Genomic DNA, 24,725 nt, shown 5'->3' on the forward strand with positions numbered 1-24,725 from the left:
AAGAGTGTGAAATCAAACTTGACAGCATGGGTACTTTCCTTAAGTGAGCCAATGAAGACTTTGCTACAAAGACTTTGCCCATCATTTCAGATCAAAATGCTTCTGCTTCGCATTTGAGAGTTTCCAACAATTTCCATGGATCAGTGGGCTCTGCTGTCAGATATGCCTTTGTTTGAATCCAGGTTCCATCATTAACTAGCTGTTCAACCTTAAACAACGATTTACCCACTCAACTTTAGTCTCTTCATTTCCAAAATGGGCGTAATAACATTCTCATGTGACTGTTTTTAAGACTAAATGAGACAATATACATAAAGATACCAGCATGTTTCCCGGCACACAGGTACTAAATAAATGCTATTTCCAAGTCCCTTCTTTTACTACCTGATGTGATCTATTTATAGACGCTTTAGACAATAGCTATTCACAGTGTGGTCCTTGTTCGAGAAGCATCAGCATCATCTCAGAGCTCGTTAGGAAGGCAGAATCTCAGGATCCACCTCACACCTACTAGATCTGATTCTGCATGTTCACAAAATCTCCAGGTGATCAGAGTCTGAGGAGCACAGCTTTGGAACATTTATCCTCAAATTTGACTAAACACTGGAATCACCTGGGAAGATTTTTTTAAAAAATACTGATTCTCTGGGAATTCCCTGGCAGTGCAGTGGTCAGGACTCGGCGCTTTCACTGCCGAGGGCCCGGGGTTCACTCCTTGGTCAGGGAACTGAGATCCTGCCAACTGCGCAGCACAGCCCCCACCCCCTCCCCCCAAAAAAACCCAAACCAAAAAGCAAAACAAAACAAACAACTGATTCCCAAGTTTCATCCCCAGATATTTGGATATAATTGGCTTGAGATGTGGTCTATGCGATGATTGTTTTGAAAGCTTCCCTTTGTATTCTAATATATTGCCAGATTTGGAAAACACTACTCTAGACGATAGGTTCATTCTCACTTAAATGCTTCACAGACATACCATTCCTTTATGTTACCCAGCTCCAATCCCTTCTTCAATACAACATTTCCAGAAAAAAAGTAACATCCCAGAATCATCCCACACATTTCCTATCACCTCCTTCTACATTTGTGGTACTGTGCCTTGTTATGCCCAACTAGACTAGCATGTCCCCAAAGGCAGGAACAATGGCTTTAGTTTTTTATATATACTGCTCAGGACTCAGTTCTCTGCTAGATCATAAGGTACTTAAATGTTTAAAACTATTTATTATCCCTTCTCGGCCTTCAAAGTAATTTATGAGGTATTATGAGTCTCCTGTTAAAGACAGTAAGCAGTAGAGATAAAACCAGAAACCAAGTCTTTTAATTCCTAGCCTAATAAGAGATTCATAAATGGGGAATTTTAAAAGTGAGGAGTAAGGTTTCCAAAAACCTATGGTTCATTGTCTCATTCATTCATCCAATGAGAATTTATTGAGTGCCTATTGTGTGCTAGGCATTCTGGAGTTCAGATATGAAAATGAATCAAAACAGGACACCTACTAAGGACTCCCAGTATCCTTGATGTCAGTCAAGAAGAGGACAAATGATGCAAGATGATTCATCTGCTGCAACAGGCAGCCATACTGAGCATGCTTAAGTCCTCACTCTAGGATAAAAAACAGGGTCCTACTATATAGCACAGGGAACTATATCCTGTGATAAACTGTAATGGAAAAGAATATAAAAAAGAATGTAGATACATGTATAACTGAATCACTTTGCTATACAGCAGAAATGTACAACAGAAATGCACAGCAATGTTGTAACACAACACTGTAAATCAACTATACTTCAATTAAAAAAACACTAAAAATAGAGCGGCCATATGATCTAGCAATCTGGGTATATATCTGGGAAAGATGAAAACTCTAATTTGAAAAGATACATGCACCCCAATGTTCATAACAGCACTATTTACAATAGCCAAGACATGGAAGCAACCTAAATGTCCCTTGACAGATGAACAGATAAAGAAGATGTGGTATATATACATACCATGCAATACTACTTAGCCATAAAAAAGAATAATGCCATTTGCAGCAACATGGATAGACCTAGAGATTACCACCATGAGTGAAATAAGTCAGAAAGAAAAAGACAAATCACTTATATGTGGAATCTAAAATATGGCACAAATGAACTTACGAAACAGACTCACAGACAGGAAACAAACTTAATAATTACCAAAGGGGAAGATGGGGGAGGGATAAATTGGTAGCAGGGGATTAATAGATACACATTACCATATATTAAATAAACAAGGCCCTACTGTATAGCACAGGGAACTATATTCAATATCCTGTAATAAAACATAATGGAAAAGAAAAAATAAGACCTCACTCTCTTGTCCAACTGAACACAAATGACAAGAACCCACAACATATGTTTTTCTAATCCCTGATTCAGAACTTACAAAAAGCATCCTTATGCCCTTTTTTTCATGAGCAACTGGCTCCTGAAATTGAGTGTAAGAAAAGCTCCACACAATTTACTTTTGAAAACCTGTAAAACCTACAAGTTTTAAAATAACAGGATGAGTTCTCATTTGAAGACTGCAACTGTATTATCTGGAGAATCACAACAGACCTTTAAACACCTCAGGGCACAGGAGAAATAAAACATTGCCTAGTCAGAATCTGTAACAATTCATGCAACAATGGTAAAGCATCAAAGTGATCGAATGAGTAGAACAAAGAATAATCCTAGACTGCAGTCCTATCCCAGCAGGCTGGTGGGCCAAAGAATAAGAAACTGAGAACAGGGGGTATTCCACAATACTCCAGAGACAAATTCTCTTCTGGAAATAAATTTTACAGTCAGGTGCCTGAAGATTAACCACTTAGCAGATCATTGTGTATGAGTGGGTGAGACCACTTGGAGAAGTTACAGCCATAAAACCAAACATTTATATTGCATCTTTCTTTGTGTTCTAGTCACAGGACTTTATTTAGCAAGGAGGTTTCACTTAGCTCTCAGTTCTAGAGTTTGAAAAGACTTGGGACTCTGTATAAATCAGGCCACGGAGAAGCAAGAATTTCAAGGTCCAAATACACCAGCTGGAGAATTTGTAAGGCAACTGGTGTTACCTGTCCCACATATTCTGAGAGCTATCTCTGGGACTGTGGAGAAAGCTGGGAAGAACTCCATAGGCCAGCTGAAAATATTAAGCACATCGACTGAAAAAAAAAAAAAAAAAGCATAACCTAAAAGTTGAGACTTTCTGAGGACTCATGCCCAGGAGGAGGCAACCTCTCAGACAGCTCTGAGGGACTGCTCAGAAGAGGTAAGGGAGGAATCACGATATACAAGAGTTTTGAAACAAAAACCAGGTGGTCAGAACATCAAAAGATTACCATTAAGTAAAGAAAATCAACCAAACATCCAAACTTAAGGAATTTCTATGTATGGAAAGATGCAAGAGTCTGGGCTGATTGAAATCATTCCTTTGATATGCACGTTAGCTATCTAGGGCCAGTATCCTGTCCTTTCCGATCCTGAGTGCCCTTAGGGTGCACCACTGTGGAGGCCGAAGTGACTTGATGACTGTGACATCCTTCGTTTGTTGATATGACAGGCAACATTTTTCATTCACAAGCAGCTTACTGATTTTTCAAATCTCTGAGAAATTGACCTAATTCAATGATATTGTTACCAAGTCCAAGCTCACTCTGCTTGCTGCACAACAGGCCAATGAATTGGAGACGAGGTGTTGAGGCAAGGAACATGACTTTATTTGGAAAGCTGGCAGACCGAGAAGATGGCAGACTAGTGTCTCTGAAAAACCATCTTATTGGGGTCTGGATGCCAGTTTCTTTTATAGAATCAGAGAGGGAGAGGCAGGGAAATAAAGTGAAAAGGGTTATCAGTCTTGCAAAATATCTCCTGGAATGACTAGCCTCGGGGAAGGGAGATGTGTTAACTTCACAGGTGGGTAGGGTTCCCTGAGGCAGGCCATTGTGTATGATTAAAGCAATGAAAAGCAAAGGTTAAAGTCAAAGAAACTGATCCAATGTGGAGTCCAATTTAGCTCTTCCCTGTTACAATATCTAGGATAATTTCACCTTAAGTGGACACAACCATTTGCAGACACTCAAGAAGAAGAGAAAGGGTAATGGGAGGGTAATTGCAGCCAGGAAAAGAAAGTATGCGATTGGAGAATGAGTACAAAGGAAAAGGGAAAGTACAGGGAGCTAGGAGAAAGGAACAGGACAGAAGATGTCTCTTGCCTCTGCTTTACGAGCCCCCACTCACAAAGCAAGGTGGACCCCATTTGGTTCCTGCGTTGCTGGCCCAGTCTCAGGAAGGTATCTGAAGAAGGTTGAGTTTCTGGGCTGTAAGCACAATATCTGTTCATCTCTCTCATCCACGTAAGCTAGAAATGCTTCTGCTTCCAAGTAACAGGCTTAAAAAATTAGTTTCATTTCCCACCCCCCACCCCCCCCACCCCCGCCCCACATACAAGAAATCCAGAATTAGGCAGTTGCTTGTATTAGTTCAAGTGCAAAATCAGGTCACTATGGATTCACTGCATCCTGATGGTCCCCTATCTTTAAGGTATGGCTCACCATTCTTATGCAAAATGGCCAGGCAGCTTCAGCAGAGGATCCAAGTTTAAGGCAGGAAGAATAGGGAGGGGGTGTCAGTTATACCTGTATCTTAACAAAAAAACAAAAATTGATTCAGAAGTCCTCCTTAGGTTCTCTTGACCAGACAGTGTCACAGCATCACCATTAGCTGCAATGTAGGCTGGAAAGTGGAACAAAGTTGGGACTGTAGATCCCTGCCTTCTTGACATTAGATGTGGTCACCTGACTCACACCAGTCCATGAAATAGAACATGTGACTCCAGTAAAAGCTTTAAGAGCAAATGCATGATTTACCACAAACCCTCCTCTTTGCATGGAGCATGGCAGTGTCCTAAATAGCGTCTGCCCTGTAAGTCTGAGTCCTGGTCTGAGGATGCCATGAAATAAGAGTCCCTAGCCATCCTGTTACAGACATGTAGCATGAGAGAGAAATAAACCTTCATTGTTTTAAGTCACTAAGAAATTGGGGCTGTTCTTATAGCATCACTCAGCCTACTCTGACTGATAAACATATAGCCTAGTTCTTCATTTGGCTGGCTTCCATACATTCTTTTATTTCAGCTTTACTACTGCTCCCCCAGAGTGGCTTTCTCTGATCACCAAATCTACCACGGATTCCCACCTTATTCTCATTCAGAGAACTGTGTTCTTTTTCTTTTTTTTTTAATAAATTTATTTATTTATTTATTTATTTTATTGGCTGTGTTGGGTCTTTTTTGCTGTGCGCAGGCTTTCTTTTTAGTTGCGGTGAGTGGGGGCTACTCTTCATTGTGGTGTGCGGGCTCCTCATTGCCGTGGCTTCTCTTGTTGCCAAGCACAGGCTCTAGGCACGTGGGCTTCAGTAGTTGCGGCACATGGGCTCAATAGTTGTGGCTCACGGGCTCTAAAGCTCAGGCTCAATAGTTGTGGTGCACAGGCTTAGTTGCTCTGCGGCATGTGGGATCTATCCGGAGCAGGGATAGAACCTGTGTCCCCTGCATTGGCAGGTGGATTCTCAACTACTGCGCCACCTAGGAAGCCCTGTGTTCTTTTTCTTCACAGCACTTACCATATTTCTTAATTGTACGTTTATTTGGCTGTTTTTACTGGTTTAATATTTGTCTCACTAACTCCTCTGTAATCGCCACGAGGGCAAGACTGTATCTGCTTTGCTCAGTTTTGCATTTTATAGCACCTAAGCAGTGCCAGGGTTATCCTTTAATTGAAAGAATAAAAGCTGGTGAGTGAGAGAGAAAGAGAAAGAAGGAGGGAAGAAGGGAGAGAGAAAGGGAGGGGGGAGTGAGGAAGGAAGGAAGGAAAACTCAGCCATACTAGATATCACTGGGCATTCCAGTTAATTTCTCTGGCTCTCAGTCCTTCAACTTCAAAATGAAGATGGTAATTCCTTTCCTATCTTCCTCCCAGGGTGGTTGTGAGAGCCAGGGGCAATTAAGTATGGTAGTGTGTTTCATGAATTATAGGGGCCTTTATAATATGAAGCCATTACTATTAAAAAAAGAGAATGAGAAGAAAAAAATGTACAATGTTATATCTGCTAAGAATAAAGTCAAATAAAAATTGGCTAAAACTGAGATCAAGCACACTTCAAAAAAGTAATATGAGCCTGAGAAAACTACAGAATGTTCTTAATTACCTGGTAAGGATTTCCAGAACTTTTTCCATTTTCCTTAACCTTATTTCTAAACTTTTGTTCAGAAAGCAAAACTATTTTGATTCTTGAAAATATTAAAAGTCTAACCATTTCCTCTCTTTGTTCTTATCTGAAAAGAAACAAAGAATATTGGATATGGATGAAAACATGTAGTAGAGACAAAAATGGCCCCAAATCAACTGTTAGAAAGTTGTGAAGAATACAAAGAAAAAGAATATCACGAAAAAGATATTACTCAGCCATAAAAAAGAATGAAATGATGCCATTTGCAGCAACATGGATGGACCTAGAGATTATCATACTAAGTGAAGTACGCCAGACGGAGACAAATACCATGTGATATCACTTATATGGGGAATCTTAAAAAATGATAGAAATGAACTTATTTACGAAACAGAAATAGACTGACTGTCATAGAAAACAAACTTATGGCTACCAAAGGGGAAAAGAGGGGGAGGGATAAATTAGGAGTTTGGGATTAACAGATACACACTATTATATATAAAATAAACAACAAGGGCCTACTGCATAGCACAAGAAACTATATTCATATCTTGTAATAACCTATAGTGGAAAAGAACCTGAAAAAGAATACACATATACGTAAACGTATAACTGAATCACTTTGTTGTTAATAAATGGAATACTGCCTGACATATCAGTAAACAAAGGATGCCACAGTCATCAGCAATTGCAGCCACCAGCCAACGGTGAGCTGGTGTACACTGTACACCTGAAACATTATAAATCAAGTACACTTCAATTTAAAAAAAAAAGAATACAAAGAAAAAGAAAGTGGAAAAAAGCTACTGAAGACATTTAATTCCAGCTAACACCAATTCTTCATTTGAGATAAACTCAGGATGCCCTTGTATTTTAAAATATCAGTTTATTCTTTAGGTTTCCTTGTTGCTACACAGATACATGTGTATTAACATGTGAACTGATGACCTATATGTAGCTGAAATCCTACAGGTTGAAAAGATGAACAATCTCAATTGTAGTTGAATGACAGCATATTTTCATTTCTATATTCCAGTGATATATTAAATTCATTTTTTCCTATGCCATCCTCACAAATGTTCAATGCATTACAAAGACTCCCTGCTTTATCATTGCATAGAAACATTTTATATATAATAGTGTGTATCTTTCAAATCAGGAATTGCTTTCATTAAAATTCCTGTCACGTGTGTGGCGTTATTTTTCTTTTGTTACCCTGTCTAGACCCAACTGTACTGAACACTATTTTGTACCAAATAAGCTAGGAATTTTAGAAGGGAAACAATTAGCTGCCTGGAAGAGGAAGCCATCGAAGCTTCACAAAGCTTCTGTGATTCCTTGATGCCTTTAAATCATCATCAATCTCATCTAGCAGAGCACATCAAGGCTCCAGAGGAGTAATGAACAAGCGAGGACTATATAGTGGTCCAGAGCATAGGGCTGTGAAGTCAGACTCCATGGGTTCAAATCCTGACCTTGCCCCTTATTTCCTTTGAGACTTTAAGAGAATTACTTAGCCTCTCTGTGTCTCAAAATATTCCCTCTGTAAAAAAAAAAAAATCATAGTAGTTACAACTTCATAGGGTTGTTGTGACCATTAAGTAAGATGATGGTGTCGTGAGAATAAGTAAAGTGTGAAGAACAGCTTGGCACACAGTAGTTGTGGAATAGACCACTCTAGTATGCGTCTCCAAATACGTGTTCTCCCTTTCTCTATTAGTGGAATGTCTAGCTAGGCTCATGGTCACTCAGAGTAGACTATATTTCCTAGCCTGTCTTGCAGTTAGTTTTGTCATGAGACTACATGTTGGCCAAAGTGATATGATAAGAAATGATACAGGCAACCTCTAGGTCACGTCCCTAAAGAAAAAGGGGTATCCCTGTCCCTTGAACCCTTCTTCCTTCCCAGAGGCTGGGATGAGAACATAAGGGTGAGCTATCTCGGACAAAGAGCCAAATACTCAAGATGGCAGGACTACAAAAGACAAGGCACCCAGACCCATGCTTATAATGGAGCCACCATAACAACATCACAAAACTGCCAAGCAACCCAGACTTCTCCATTAGAAAGCAATGTCCTTCCATCTTGTTTAAGCCAGAATTAAAATGTGTCTCTGTCACCCACAGCCAAACTCATTTCCCAACAAATACTATAAGAACTCAGTAAATATTAGCTCTTTTTATTGTTGTCCACTTGCAGACACGTTGCTCTCAGGTTCTGCTTCAGCCTCTGCTGCAGGGCCTGCAAGCTAAATCCTTGGCTAAAGCTAGAATTTCATATTCCTCTAAGAGAGCAAAACCATGGTGACTAACAAAAAATATTTCAAACCAGAAACAATGAGACATAAAGCACTTGAAATAATATATGCGGGCAGAATAATGTCACAGCAGCCTGATGCCAATGGCTGCATGCCTCTGAGCACTGCTGGCTTTTGTTCACATCCAGAGGCAATGCTGTCAACACTGGGGCTATTTTCATATTTGCCTAAGGAAAATCCAGATGCAACCAGACCTCCTTTCTGTACTCTGAATATAAAAATATGCCTTTTTCATTTTGATTGTAGCTACTGTATGTAGAACCTATTATTAAAACCTGACCATCACAGCACTTCGTCACAGCAATGACAGCCACTCTGTTCTAAGTGTCATGCTCTTAAATGTTGACAGTAACCCATGAGAAAGACATTATGAGTCTGATTTTATAGAGAAGAAATTGTAATCTCAGAGAGGAAACTTCACAGAGCTATTAAATGATACAGTCAGTATTCAGATCCCGAGTTTTATATTCCCAAATCTGTCCTTTTCCCCACAGCAGACTCCCCTCATTGCCTCTCAATTTATTAAAACATTGTTGCTCAGAAAGAACACTATACTTATATTAATGACTGCTATTGCTTTCCTAGTTGTGCAAAGCCAGACTGAACACACTCAAAAAAATTAAGCCTCAGTAAACATGAAAGGTTTCTTCTGTCTGCCCTGCTTCTCCCACCAAATGGCATCTGCCCAAGTCGCCTCATATCACAAAGTCTCTCATGACAAACATTTTGCAACAGAACTGTTCCTCAACAAACACCACTATAAACTTCATAAAGCTTTTGATTACTTTTCAAGTCAAAGGCTATTAAAAACAATCAAGACCATCCAAGAATTCTGGGAAAGTTTTGCTCAGATAGAAAGCTACTTCAGAGAACATAAATTAGGAACAGAAGTGAAAGAATGCTTGTCTAGATAAAGAAATCTTGCGATTTGTGTCAGTTTAATGTATTTAGAAATTGTCTTCGGACTTCCGTGGCGGTCCAACGGTTAGGACTCTGCGCTTTCACTGCCATGGGCCCAGGTTCAATCCTTGGTTGGGCAATTAAGATCCTGCTTAAAAAAAAAGAAAAGAAAAGAAACTGTCTCAAGGAAAGAGGGCATTGTGGAACCTTCATGTCTGCAGACGACACCAAGTACTTCCTGGTGGTAAAACACTTGGCTCGTAGGAACATACCAGGAGATCTCACAAAGCCATGTGAACAGACAAGCAGTTGTTTATTATCTATAGTCATAAAATCATAGGAGAAATTGCTATCATATGGGGACTTCCCTGGTGGCGCAGTGGTTAAGAATCTGCCTGCCAATGCAGGGGACACGAGTTTGATCCCTGCTCCAGGAAGATCTCACATGTCGCGGAGCAACTAAGCCCTCAAGCCACAACTACAGAAGCCCGCACGCTCTAAGGCCCACGTGCCGCAACTACTGAAGCCCCTGTGCCTAGTGCCCATGTTCCACAACAAGAGAAGCCACCACAATGAGAAGCCCATGCACTGCAACGCAGAGCAGCCCCCACTGATGCAGCTAGAGAAAGCCCGTGCACAACAACAAAGACCCAATGCAGCCAAAAATTTAAAAGTTTTAAAAAATTAAAAAAAGAGAAATTGATCTCATATGTAATTATCAAACCAAGTCTTCCACCTGGGAACACCTTGCAATAAATATCATCTCAATTTCCTGGCCTGACAAGGAACAAGGATGTATTCTACTAATCTGAAATCCAAAGGATACCTTTCTTGAGTATCAACAACAGTAGAAAGCTGCTCAGCATCGCTAATTATTAGAGAAATGCAAATCAAAACCACAATGAGGTACCACCTCACACCAGTCAGAAAAACTGCCATTAAAAAGTCTACAAATAATAAATGCTGGAGAGGGTGTGGAGAAAGGGAACCCCCTTACACTCTTGGTGGGAATACAAGTTGGTGCAGCCACTATGGAAAACAGTATGGAGGTTCCTCAAGAAACTAATAGAGTTGCCATACGATCCAGCAATCCCACTCCTGGGCATATATCCAGAGAAACTATAATTGAAAAAGATACACGCACTCCAATGTTCATAGCAGCACTACTTACAATAGTCAAGACGTGGAAACAACTGAAATGTCCATTGACAGATGAATGGATAAAGATGTGGTACATATATGCAGTGGAATATTACTCAGCCATTAAAAAGAATAAAATAATGCCATTTGCAGCAACATAGACGAACCCACAGATTATCATACTGAGCAAAGTAAGTCAGAAAGAATAAGACAAATATCATTCGCTATCACTTATATGTGGAATCTAAAATATGATACAGATGAACATATCTATGAAACAAAAACATACTCACAAATGTAGAGCAGACTTGTGGTTGCCAAGGGGAGGAGGGTGGGAGAGGGAAGGATTGGGAGTTTGGGATTAGCAGGTACAAACTATTATATATAGATGGATAAACATGAAGGTCCTACTGTATAGCACAGGGAACCATATTTAATATCTGGTGATAAACCATAATGGAAAAGAATATGAAAAACAATATGTATGTATATCTGAGTCACTTTGCTGTACAGTGGAAATGAAACACAACATAGTAAATCAACTATACTTCAACAAATTTTTTTTAAAAACCAGTAGAAAGTCCTGTTATCCACATGGTAAATTACTCAGAAAGAAAGGGAGTGGAGATAGAATCAGTACAGCAACAAGTAGGAAACCTGCATTTCTTTAAAAAAAAAAGGGGATAAAATACTAGCCTTTCAAAGATTACTGCTATGACAATGAAAAGGATAGAATTGACTTGATGGGAGGAAATTGGGCATTCATACACAAAAATGATAATTTAAAGAGAACACGTTGCCCCTGAAAAAATTTTTAAAACTACTTCTGCTGAATACAGGTACATACTAGTTTTAATTGTATTTATAAAGAGAGAGCTAAACTTTATTTCTAACCTGTCTCTAAATTGAATTTGTATCAACTAAATAACTTTAAATGCAGCAAGGAAGGAGTTATACACACAGCAAAGGCAGTTATCAATACTTAATTTTTCCCATTTACCTCTTTAGGTAATTCTTACAGGGGCTTATATTTTCATTGACTAAGACTATTACAAGAAACACTTTCAGCAGTTTTCCTAGTTATCAGTATCAGTATATGGTACAAGAAATGTCAAATTACCATTTCTTTGAAATTCACTGAGAATGAATATAAATGTTGTTTTCCTTACCATGGTTTTTTTCTTAAATGCTTCATTGAAAATCACCACTGACAATTTCTTTCAGAGTCCATAAAAAGGAAGATGAGATTTGTGCTGAGCAATAAGTGAATCTGATCCATAAGATACATGATCTTAATCGCACCCATTTTCTCAAACTGCTGATTGTCTCCCAAAATTCCTTTTATCCTCTTATACCCATGAAACTTCCAAATGTGAGTTGGTCACATGGCCACCCAGAGTAAACACTACATTTGCCAGTTAAATCTGTAAACTCCCTGCAGCTAAGTATGGCCCTGTGACTACACTCTGGTCAACAGGATGTAAGCACAGTCATCTGTAAAACTTCTCAGAAATGTCCTTAAGGAAAAGGAAACTGTCTTTTTTCCTGCCCTTTGCCCTTCTCCCTGCTGACTGCAATGAGGGCAGTATGATGGGAGCTGGAGCAGCCATCTTGGACCATGAGGTGTGACTCTCTCCTTGATCAAATTTTAGACAGGCTCCTCTGAGGTCTCCTTTCTACTAGACCTCGTCCTTGGGCCCTGTCTTCAACCTGCAGAGCCAGATTCAGTAAGAGTCCTGCGAAATCAGTTTAGCAAGAATCCCGGGCCCCCCCCCACCCCCCTCCTTTGATATCTGACACCACCCTGGCCTGCCTTCAGCAAGAATTCTGTTAAGTCAGTTTAGTAAGAATCCCCCTACCATCAATATCTCCTCTTAGTAATTTTCCATTAATTGACCCCCTCACTCTGCTCATAGGCTATATGTCCCCAGCTGCTTTTGCTCTATTTGGAGTTGAACCTGATCTCTCTCTCTCTTACTCCCACAGTCTTTGTTTTTTCTTTTATTTTTGGTGATAGTCTTGAAATCTATGCCAATAGTCCTGAATAGAGTCTTCCTTACAATTTTAATAAGTGTCAGAATCATTTTTTACTTTAACAGGTGTTAGCCCATGTTGAAGAGGGCAGAGTAATCAATTAGAAGGACCCTGGGCCTCTGATGAGCATGGAGCCACCATTACCACCCCTGGGCTGCTTTCCTTATGACTTCATCTAGGTAAAAAAAGAAAAAAACCTTCTCTCTTACTTAAGCCACTGTTATTTTGATTTTCTGACGCTCAGAAGCTGTACTTACCCTAATTTCCATAACAATTAATATTAATGGATACTATTATAGAAGTAGAGAAGAATGCACATCCTGGCTTTACAATACAAATTGTAGAGAGTCTGGCAAAAAATGTAAGTTATCTGTACTTTACGCAAAGAATATACTGATTTAAGTTATTGCGAAAGTGCAGATTTGGCACAATCCAATAAAATATATACGCCTTGCATATAATAAGTACTCAATGAATTTTTCCTGAATCTTGGAAATTATTTCCCAAATATATGACAAAAATAATTCATACAAAGAAATGTTAAAACAATACTAACATCCAATAATAATAGACAATGCAAATTAAAAATCCACATAAGAGGGAATACAAATGGTTAACAATCATGTAAAAACACTACTAACATAAGTGCAAATTAACATAGACATCCCTTTACCATATTACTAAAGATTTATAATGATAATTCTGATGTTGGCAGTGATGTAATAGTCTAGTGAAGAGGAAACTGACACATTTATGGAAAACAATTTTTCAATTTAAAGGAAATATAAATCAAAATATGAGTCACCATATAATAAAAAACTAAGAAGATTTAAGAATAAGGATGTACATGGAAATTAAGTTAAAATATTGCATATCCACGTTATGAAATCTCATTCAGCCGATAAAAATGGTGTTTCAAAAGAATTTTGAATGACATCAAAAACGTTAGTTAAATAACATTAAGCAAAGATAGAGGATATAAAATTACATGTATAACGTGGTTCCAATTATGTGAAAATTACATGTACACACAGAAAAGTAACAGAAAGGAAATTCAACAGAAGTGGAAACTATCTCTAGGAAGGAGACCATGTGAGTTTATAAAGTTCATATTATATGTATTTTCTAACTTTTTATAAGAAACATAACTACTTCCATAATGAAAAATGTATCAGGAGATATAAAATACTTAATTGTGACTTAAAAATTTATGGTACAAAAAATACTGTAGATATTGATGCCCTTTATAGATCTTAGTGCATTGAGTTTAAAAACTTAAAAAATCCTTTGCCATGTAAAAGTTTTATCAATTTTAGACATTTGCATGAAATGTTTACCAGTTATGTTTACTCTGCAATAAAATAATGATTAGAAAAATTATTAAGTGCATGTCAGCCTAATCTTATTACAGTTAAATCAATGAAACCCTAACTCCTATTACTATAGGAATCTACATATAAGCTGTTGATATAAAATAGTCATATTCCTGAAATCTAAAATGTTAGAGGTAACATTTTTGTTAGTGACGATTTCACTTATATTGCCTTAGAAATAAAATTCCCACTTCCCCAGGAATACAGCTGGTATTTGCTTAATTAGATTGTCCCTTATGAACTGACCTAACTTTGGGAGTTGAAAGTTGAGTCTTCATTTACTCTCATAGCTCTGACATCCTACCCTACAGACATTCAGCCATGTTGTAAATTACTTGGGCTTTATATTCTCTGTTTCTTCAATTTATAGTAAAAGGGAATGGTAGTTTCCTGGACATGAGTGCAAATGAATCCCTGCTGTTTAGGAGTGATGTCCTCTACACCAATTCTGGCTAGAGACAGAACACAAGGAAAGAAAAGGATAATGAAAGGGGAGTTAGGAGAAGAATCAAAGAGATACATATAGCTGACTCTTGAACAACATGAGTTTGAACTGCACGGGTCCACTTATATGCGGATTTTTTTTTCAACAATAAATACTGCAGTATTACATGATCTGCAGTTGGTCGAATCCTTGGATACAGAATCGTGGATACGGAGGGCCAACTGTAAGTTATACTCCAATTTTCAACTGCACGGAGGGTCAGTGCCCCTAAACCCCACATTGTTCAAGGGTCAACTGTATATACACACATACACATATTTATACACACACACACACACACTCTACATAGGTAACAATTTTACTCCTGACTATGGTGACCACATTATTTCAAACAAACAAACAAAAATGGTCTGGCTAGTATAAGTTTAATAATTTAGACAATCCAGAGTTTGAAATGTCACCAAATATCAGGTATTTGCGACTCTGTCTATGATGAGACTTACAATAAGAATTACTTGAAGGAAAATGCTGTAGAGTCAAAATCTAAGTTAGTTTCCCTATAAGTGTGTATATATTGAAATTAGTAAGGTCTTTGGTGGGAAAATCCCCTAAGGTTTTAAATTTAAGACAGAGGCATATTTTTTTTCCAGGTCTCTGTGACCCATTAAGAGTTTGGGTTCCATTAGAAAACAAGAATGCTCATGCTGGGAGTTTCTGTTAATCCATTAAGAAGCTTTGTGGCAATTCTATTAGGATTAAAACAAGATGTTTACCAAACTAGAAGTCCACTCCAATAGTTCCTCTGGTGTCTTACAGGGACAGTGAGCCTTTATGTTCTTGAGAAGGTCAAACCAATTTTGTGCTTGGTGGTAGTGATAGGATTTGAAAAAAACAAACAGCCCAACAGATTAAACATTTGTAGAATATTAAGAAGACATTGCTGTTTGGCACTTATTGGTCGCCCTCACTTCCCAGCTGAATGGATGATTCTAGAAATCGCTTCAAATCCATTAGAACCAAATATTTAGCTTATCTGCAGGATTCCAAACAGCCAATTTAAAAGCACTTTCCCTTTTTGTTTCTCCCTCCTTTTCTTTCTTCCCCCATCCTGCTGTAAAATGATGGAATCAACCACATAAAGACAAAGCCATAAGGTGGATGGCAGTTTCCAGGCTGGGCTCTGTGGTCTCTTTTTTTTGGCCACGGCACACGGCTTGTGGGATCTCAGTTCTCCGACAAGGGATTGAATCCGTGCGCCTTGCAGTAGAAGCACGGAGTCTTAACCACTCGACTGCCAGGGAAGTCTCTCTCTGGTCTCTTGATGATACTAACATCTGGTTTGCTTGGTGGCCCATCTCAGCTGAGCTGGCTGTGTGGAACAAATCATTACACGCTTGCAGTTTGCTTTTCAGTCAGCACAAAGGGTAGAACAGCATAAGGAACTCTTAACCGTTTTTACTGTGTAAGATCAATGCTTCAATAAAAGTCGTAGTAACTTTGGATAATGTTATACAGCTTATAGGTCAGAGCTGTCAGTAAATACCAGGCTACATAAATGTTTTCTGTTTTGTTTCATTTCTCTGACAGCTATTAGTAAAGCTGTGGGTGGGCTTTCACCAGGATCGGAACATGTGCAGTTCTGCATGTGCATTCCAGCATAGAGGGAAAGGAAGCACTACGGAATGAGAAAGTCTTGGCTCTGATCTCTACCAGTTGCGCATATTATTTAATCTAAGGTTCAGTTACCACCACTATAGTACATTATAATAGTACAGACACCTCAGCGATGACATGGGGATTAAATGAGGATCCATTTGTGAACTGAATAACCCATTCTCCAGTGTGAGGCAGGCACTGCAAAATTTGCCATCTCTTTTATTCTGGCCCCCCTGAAAGGTCAGATACATCACTCAGAACTTAAAAGTGACCTAAGAGGGACTTCCCTGGTGGCGCATGGTTAAGAATCCGCCTGCCAATGCAGGGGACACGGGTTTGATCCCTGGTCCAGGAAGATTCCACACACCACAGAGCAACTAAGCCCATGTGCCATAATTTCTGAGCCCATGTGCTGCAACTACCAAAGCCCATGTGCCTAGAGCCTGTGCTCTACAACAAGAGAAGCCACCGCAACAAAGAGTAGCCCCCGCTCGCAGCAACTAGAGAAAGCCTGCGTGCAGCAACGAAGACCCAATGCAGCCAATAAATAAATAAGTTAATTAATTAATTAGTTTTTAAAAAGTGACCTAAGAGTGTAGTGTGAGCTCTGGAGCCAGGCTGTGGGGAATACCACTCACAGTTCTGCTACTTACTAGCTGTGTGATCTTGGACGAGTTATTTAACTTTGCACTTCAGTTCCCGCACCTATAAATGGGGCAATTAATACTTCTGACCTCATTAGGAAGATGGAGTTGCAATCTGTCCCTTGCAATTGTGCAGAACCTTACACTATTTCTTGGTATTTTCTATACCTCCAGGTTCATTTTGTTGTTCTTCTGCAGAGGTAATGAAACACACTGAAGCTGTTCAGCATATGAGCCACTACAAATTGGGTGAGGGATCAAAATCTCCCAGAGACAGAAGAACCCTATGAAATTATCTAACCTCCCAGACAGAAGCCCATGCTCTACCTCTCATAGCTGATGGTTTCTAGTCCAACTCCATCTTCTCTCTTAGGCTATAAGTGTCCTGCTTCTCCCTGAGATGGCTTATCAAGCTTTCAGGTAGATGCAGCTATTCCCAAGGCTAGAACTTACCAAGATGTTGTTTTCAACACCAAAGGTCAGCAAACTACAGCCCTTGGGCCAAATCCATCCCACTGCCTGTTTTTATAAATAAAGTTTTATTGGAACACAGCCTCAGCCATTTGTTTACATATTGTCTATTGCTTCTTTCATCCTTCAATGGCAGAGTGAAATAGTCACAACAGAGAGCAGGTGCCTTATAGAGCCTAAAACATTTACTATCTGGCCCTTTACAACAAGTTTGCTGACCCTTGGTTGACACCACGTATAACGCCTGATCTCTAACTTCAAACTTCTTTCTGTTTATGGACCCAACAAGCATTAAGATTATGTGTCTGCTCACCTCCATTGCTCTAACAATAAATACATAGATAACACTTGGTTCATAGAACATGCTCAACAAATGTTGATTACTTCTGAGTCCTGGGGATTGTAGGATGCTTTTGGCTGCACGTAACAGAAAATCTGATCCAAACTGCCATAAGTAACACTGAAATATATTATGTTGCTTAAAGAATAAGTCCAGAAGTGTGGAATGGTCTAGTACATCAGGATGTTGACAACAATTCTCTGCCAGTCTTTTGGCTCTGATTCATCATTGTGCTGGCTTTTATACTCAACAGCAACCAGGATGACATGGTTCACTGAACCCATCCAGTAAGAAAGAGAACTTTCCATAAATTCGGGGTATATGTCTGAGTGAGTCATCTTTGGTCTCATGTCCACCACCAGATCAATAATAGCTGCCAGAGGAATCCCAGTCAAGGGATGATTATTCTAAAAAAAAAAAAAAATCCACTGCTGGAGCTGAGCAAAACTGAGATTTGGGTAGGGATGAAGAAAATAGAAATCTACATAGTAAGACAACCAATAGAGTTTACCACTGAGACTAGTCCAAGAATAGTTGCCAAAGAGAACGCAAGGCCGGATATGTTTTCCTGCATTGTGGCTAAATGGAAATGACAGCCTCTTAATGAAAACATAGCCCAGAAATGTACTGCTGAAATGGTCACTTGTAAGTCAAGGATTTCTTGTATATAGGCCAATACCACAAAGTAGACATTTAACAGTATTTGTTTTTAGGTGTGGAAGATCAAGTAGAGTAAGAATTTTTTAATGAGATTTTTTTTTGGAGTAGATACTATGAGACATGCATTCATGTATGTTAGGCTGAGTTCTTCCAAAGTTAGAAAAATCTAAGGAACAAAATGACCAAAGATTTTTATTTTGTGCTTCCAAATGGTCAGTATTTTTTTCATTTGCAATTACTGTTGATAGCTCAATTTTCTTTGCATCAGTTCTTCCCTCTTTTTTCATTGCATTAAAGTCATCAATACATCTAAGTGATTTGTTTTCCACAGAGAATATTTTAAAAACTGACTCTCTAATAGTTAAAATCTGTGTCTAGATATCTCCTACCACTTCTTCCTTCTTGGTCTGAAGAAGAAGAATAAGTATATTTGAGGCTCTTGGATCAATCTAGAATGCTCTGGTAGTTGTCAGATGTCTCTTCCTAGCCAACAATTCATGCCTAGAGGTAATTATCAGACTTGTCATGTGCCTTTGGGTGCAGAGCACCTTTAAAAGCACCCAGAGGTCAGTCCCACTGAAACCAAGTAGGACCCTGTGGGGCTTCTGGGCATGAAAGCCTTTCTGTGCCCCTTTCCCTGAGTTCCAAAGGGCAGGTTCAAACAGTTGCTAATCAGGGAAGGGAGGGGATATGGAGACACGGGAGGAACAGTCAAGAAACAATAGTGCAACTGGGCATATACCCAGAGAACAGCATAATGCAAAAAGACACATGCACTCCAATGTTCTTTGCAGCACTATTTACAACAGCCAGGACATGGAAGCAAGCTAAATGTCCATCAACAGATGAATGGATAAAGAAGATGTGGTACATATATACGATGGAATACTACTCAGCTGTAGAAATGAATGAAATTGGGACACTTGTAGAATCATGGATGGACCTAGACACTGTCATACAGAGTGAAGTGAGTCAGAAAAATAAATATCGTATATTAACACATATATGTGGAATATAGAAAAATGGTACAAATCAACCAGTTTGCAAGGCAGAAATAGAGACACAGATGTGGAGAACAAACATGTGGACACCAAGTGGGGAAAGGGGGGGAGGGGGTTGGGTGGGATGAATTGGGAGATTGGGATTGCCATACATACATTACTAATAAGAGAAAAAATATCAAATTGTATGCTTTAAATATATGCAGTTTATTTTATGTCAAGTGTATCTCAATAAAAGTTTTTAAAGATAAAAAAGAATATTGCAAGAACCAATGGTAAAAAAAAAAAAGAAACAATAGTGCAGCCTTAGGGCAGGGTCCTGGTGCCCCCTCAAGGGATACACATAACAATATCTTTGAGCTCTTCTGCAGAACTAAAACCCCCAAAATGGAAGATGTTAACTACTTGATGAAGCATTCTTCATTCCAAAGAGAAGGTCACAGTTCACCCACCATCACCTGACCCCAGATGATCTCAGGATTGAAGGAATGTGGGCCCTGCATACACCCTGACCCTTAACAGCAACCCCATCCCCAACCACCCCCTGTGTTGGGACACACGGTTTGGAGGGCACTAGCCCACTGTGGGCCCCTCTGAAATAAAGCTATTCTTTTCTACTTCACCCAAAACTGTTTCTGAGATTTAATTTGGTGTCGGAATACAGAGGCTGGATTCGGCTTCACCATCATAATGAATGCCACACTTCAGTGGCTATGTGGACTGTGGAGCACAGTTGGGCAACAGGCCTAAAATGTTGATTCAATACCATTTTCACACTCTTTCATTGTCCCATTTTATTTCTAAGGACAACCTACTCAAGCAAATAAATATACAAACAAACAAGAAATCCACTGCTTCCCAAGCTCCAATTTACTACCCTTCCAGATCAGTTTCTTCTTTGTAATCATCATAATTCTTAAAAATTATCTTTGGCTTCCATTTCCTTCTGAAAGCTATTGGCAGAATCTGAAGGCAAATTTGTGGTTCATGGTCAACAGCTGAAACACAGTTGATCTATATTTGCCAATGTCAGAATCTTTTTCCCATTTCAAGGCTAAACTCAAATGTGAGCTCTTCTGTAAAACTATTCCTTCAATTTCTATCTTACTCATAACAACTTACTTGTTCCTTCAGACTCCCACAAAATATCAACCTACACCTCTGTAGCCTAGTGAAAACAATGGTTGTAATAGCTAGCGCGAATGTTTACTGTTGCAATGAAATCTGCTACACCATAAATTCTTTGTGTTGATGATTTTGGAGGATATCAAGGAAAATGGACTAAGTTCACTGATGGACCTGACAAATCTCCTGGTTGGGTTTTTGAGAAACTAACTCGGAGATGTAGATATCTATGCAAGTGATTTATTGAGTACTCTCCAGAGGAAACTGTAAGGGAGTAGGGAGACGGGGGTAGAGGAGGCAGGAGAGGGAAGAGAAAGGGGGGGCTAAGGAAGGGTGTGACTTTTAGCTGAAGGCCACCCTCTGCATGATCCCATGGGGAGCTCTGAAGCAGAAGTTGCACTGCAGAGTGTCTTGCCTTGAGGCAAGGGGCTTCTGTACCCATCAGCCATTGGCTTGCAGTGGCCCAGTAGGGATGGAAACTCAAGTTTATCTGGCATTTGTGGCTCTACTTCTATGGGCAACTCCAGCCACCCAAAGGTAGTCCTCTAAAGAAGGTAGTAGGTGGCAGTCTTTAGAAGTAAAGCATGTGGAAACTGAGGGATGAGAGCACAGAGCCAACAAAGGTGCTCAAAGGATCAGAGTGGAGCACTCACGGTGTTCACAGCAACTCGTGAATCAAGGGCAACACAAACCAACAATAAAACCTAATGATTTTAGCCAGCCATTACTGAGTGCTTACTGTAGGCCAGCCTTGTTCTAAGCTCTTGGTAATATTAGCTTATTTAATCCTTATAACAACCTCATGAGGTAGCTAATGTTATTAGTTCTGTTTTGTCAAATGAGGAACCTAGATCTATGGAGGCAACTAGTCTAAACTGACACAAAGACTTCATAGTGTAACTAAGATTTGAATCAACAAACAAAGATGGGTGATTCAACAGCAACGCACTCTAAACACCATGCCACTCACTTTGGCTTGGCTTCTCAATACAGGAAGCTGTGAAGAGTGGCAGAGCCTGAGTCATTTGGCCTGGGCTCCTGTCCTGTTAGCTCAGAACAAAATGAGACAATGCATCGAACACAGTGCAGAAAAAACTGCACGAACTAAATATTGGTCAGTGTTGTTATTAAAGAAGGAAATAAGACATTGCCGCTTCCCCAAAAAATGTATTTTCTATAAAAACATCTCTTAGATCTGTAAAAGCCTTTCTTCTGTGATCCTCCAAATGTTTAAAGAGCCAGGAAATCAACAAGTTTACTCTTGATAGCTCTGTTGTATATGACAAAATTTGGCCAAATTTCATTATGAAGAATAAGGAAAGAAGGCAAGGGAAGATAAAGATAGAAAAAGGAAGAGGGATTATTACAGATTATTACTAAACATTATTGAGAATGACAGGAACAAATATTCTGAACAAAGTCCTGTTCATTGTACTTCAGTCTTTCCTGGGATCTGGTTATTACAGTAAATTGTTTTTTCCTGAACAGGGTGATTTTTAATTCCCCTGAAAATGTTATCAATAACTGCTTAGTACCTTGCCCTCCATAAACAATATAAATTTTTTGCAGTGCATTATAAAATTTATTCAATTTTCATGAGTGGACTACCAATGACAAAAGTATTATTTTTGACGTCCTTAAAATCATTAACTGCATGTCACTGTCACCTGAATTCTAGGCATAGAAAAAGTGCAATAATTTTCAGCAAAGCCTTTGTTTAAGAGTGGTTGAACACCCTGGAATGATGGACATGAAAATTCTGAGCTCTTCACTTAAATAAGCATCAATCATGAATATTTCAATGTCTTTCCAATTTTAAGGATCCTAGTTCCTTTAGGCACATTGAATATTTTTGCAACATGTGAAGATAATCTTATGATGCGTTTTCTCCTCCAGTAAAATAAACATAAGCTTCTGATTGCAGTTTTGGGAGACAAGTGATACCCAAAAGCTACATGATGCACAGGAGGCAGTGACTCAGGAGGGAACTCTGTTTATTTCTGCTCCTCTACTTGGGGTGAAACATAATAACCAAATATATTTAACAAGCAGGACAGGCAGCAACCAATCACAATGAATGTGGCAACCAATCAGAATGACACTGTGATCATTCCGAACAGATGATGTAACCAATCGGAATGGATGCTGGCTGAAACACAGATGAGGTCACACCTAGGGATTCAGCTAAAAATCAACCCTGCCTACAAGTGATGTGAAACAACTTTGCCCACATTATTCAACTTTCCTCACACAGAAACTTATTTCAAGAAATCCAGATGATTTCTGGGATACAATGGGAACGTTGCACTTTCCAGATCCCCTTCCTCTCCCAGCTCTGGTCGAGGCAAATTCCCACTAAGACTGACCTAAGGAAGGCATTCTAAATAAATAATAGTTAACATTTATTGTGCACTTAAGCACCAGGCACTACACATTATCCTCCTTAATCTTGCAACAACCCTATATGTGCTATTATTATCCCTGGTTTATTGATGAGGAAACCAAAGCATAGAGAAGTTGAGTCACTGGTCCAAGGTCACACGACTAGTATATCTCAGAGCTGGTACTCAAACCTGGGCAGTCCTTCCACTTAATTATGAATTATGATGTCATTGGCAAATAGGCATTCTCATCAAGACCACATTTACAGCTCAATTCCATCCTTCTTTATGGCTAAATGATAAAGTTCCAAAGATATTTTCTAATCTTTGCACTACTGCTGGGAATCCAAGAAGTCACTGACCAACACTTGTCTCCAGTGTGGTTGCAGTTTCCCATTTCTGGTCTAAATTGTATCAAACAAATAGAAAGCAGTCAAGGAAGGCAGACAAGATAAAAGAGTATTACCTTATCCTCTTGTCCTCTACTTTTTTCAAATATTCATCTCTCTTTAAGACTCCCAGGATCATCTCCTTCTCGTGATCTAATAAAAATGACAGGTTGATGAACTCCGAGTTCTTAGACATGGTATTTCAGCAGTAGCTCTAGGTAGCAGTGGTTGAGTCTTCTAGATGAGATGATATCCACAATTTTTAAGGTCCCCTGAACAATCCAGAGTCACTCAGTTGCTTCATGTACAGAGGCTTTCATAAGCTCTCTGAAGAACTGCTGATGGTAGGTAGGGATTCTTACAGGCAACACAGAAAACAAGCTCTACTGGGATTATATTTCGAGAAAGTCATTATTGTTTTAACTGAAAAGATCTCCAAAGCCTTCACTGTGGTATAGAGTCTGGTCGCAGCTGAGTTTCCCTAATGATGCTGAACGTTAATCCAGAAAGCTACAGAGCAGGAAACAGATCTGCTGGGAGAGAATCCAGAAAACACTGCAAAAGTGGAGAAAACAAAGGAGAGGAAAATTAATTAGGCTATTTTCCCCAGAGTTCTTGTAAGAGTATCTAATTTTTGAAAGTGATGTACCTAACTCAAAAAACACTTTTCAATCAGTAAACATGCATTTTTGAAATACTTATTGCATTTATTACCATCAAAGAGTACTTATATTTAGTTGATTCCTGGTTCTCTATGTCAGTTCTGCTTCTTCCATTATAACAAGCTTCCTCTACCAGCCAGATCCTGTTACCACACCTGCAGTTGACCCACAGGTGAACTGGGTCACCACTTTGGGGCTCTAAGTGCACAGTCTGGACTGTCCACAACAGGACAGGTCCCTTAAGTGGCTCCATCCTGCCCTCCCACCCCCAGACTAGGACCATCACATAAAAAAACACTGCCGGCAAAACAAATATGAACCATTGCTACACGTATCAACCTAAATATGCAGGAAGGAAATAATTTTCAAAGACATTACATCTAATTTAGGACTACATATATTTGTAGTATAAATATAAGGAAATTCATGGGAAATTCAGGGAGGTGCAATCAAAGAGGCGAACACAGGAACTGCAACTACTAGGTGATATTTTATTCTTAATATAGGTTTATATCTTATGATGTACATGGTTATTTGTGAATTATTCCAGGTCTGTATTACATACGGCAAAACAGATGTTTTAAAACTATCCCTTTGTCAACATAAGCTCACCAGGCCCTCTCTGTCATATTAACTCTTGAGTACATTCTTTCATTGGCTTGGTACCTGGATTCTCTCTGTGCATCCCCTTAAGAATGACGGCTCTTAGCATGACCGACTGGGTTTTGTGATTTGGCATCATCCCTCGACACTGCTCCTCAGCTTCCCTCCAGGTCTCTGAACTACAGTTCATGTGAACGTCACACTTAATTTGGTTGGTTCTAGCCAGGTTTCTAAGTGTAACTAGATACTCAAAGGCTGCTTTGGGGCCTCCCAGTTACCATAAGGTCAGGTTGACTCAAATTCTCAGATCTGAAAGGATAGGCTCTAGTCCAGGGCCTCT

General features: G+C 39.3%; 1 protein-coding gene across 2 annotated transcripts in view; it reads right to left on the bottom strand.

Annotated features, from left to right (window-relative positions):
* SYTL5 (synaptotagmin like 5) overlaps positions 1-23,316 on the bottom strand; it is a 100,986-nt gene extending 77,670 nt beyond the window's left edge. For both annotated transcript variants that reach the window (XM_057719027.1, XM_057719026.1), the window contains exon 1: positions 23,198-23,316. In XM_057719027.1, the coding sequence (XP_057575010.1) occupies positions 23,198-23,316 (119 nt within the window). The remainder of the gene's footprint in view (positions 1-23,197) is intronic.
* Positions 23,317-24,725: the final 1,409 nt, after the last annotated feature.

The sequence above is a fragment of the Hippopotamus amphibius genome, chromosome X, assembly GCF_030028045.1.
Source record: "Hippopotamus amphibius kiboko isolate mHipAmp2 chromosome X, mHipAmp2.hap2, whole genome shotgun sequence".
Taxonomy (NCBI): Eukaryota; Metazoa; Chordata; class Mammalia; order Artiodactyla; family Hippopotamidae; genus Hippopotamus; species Hippopotamus amphibius.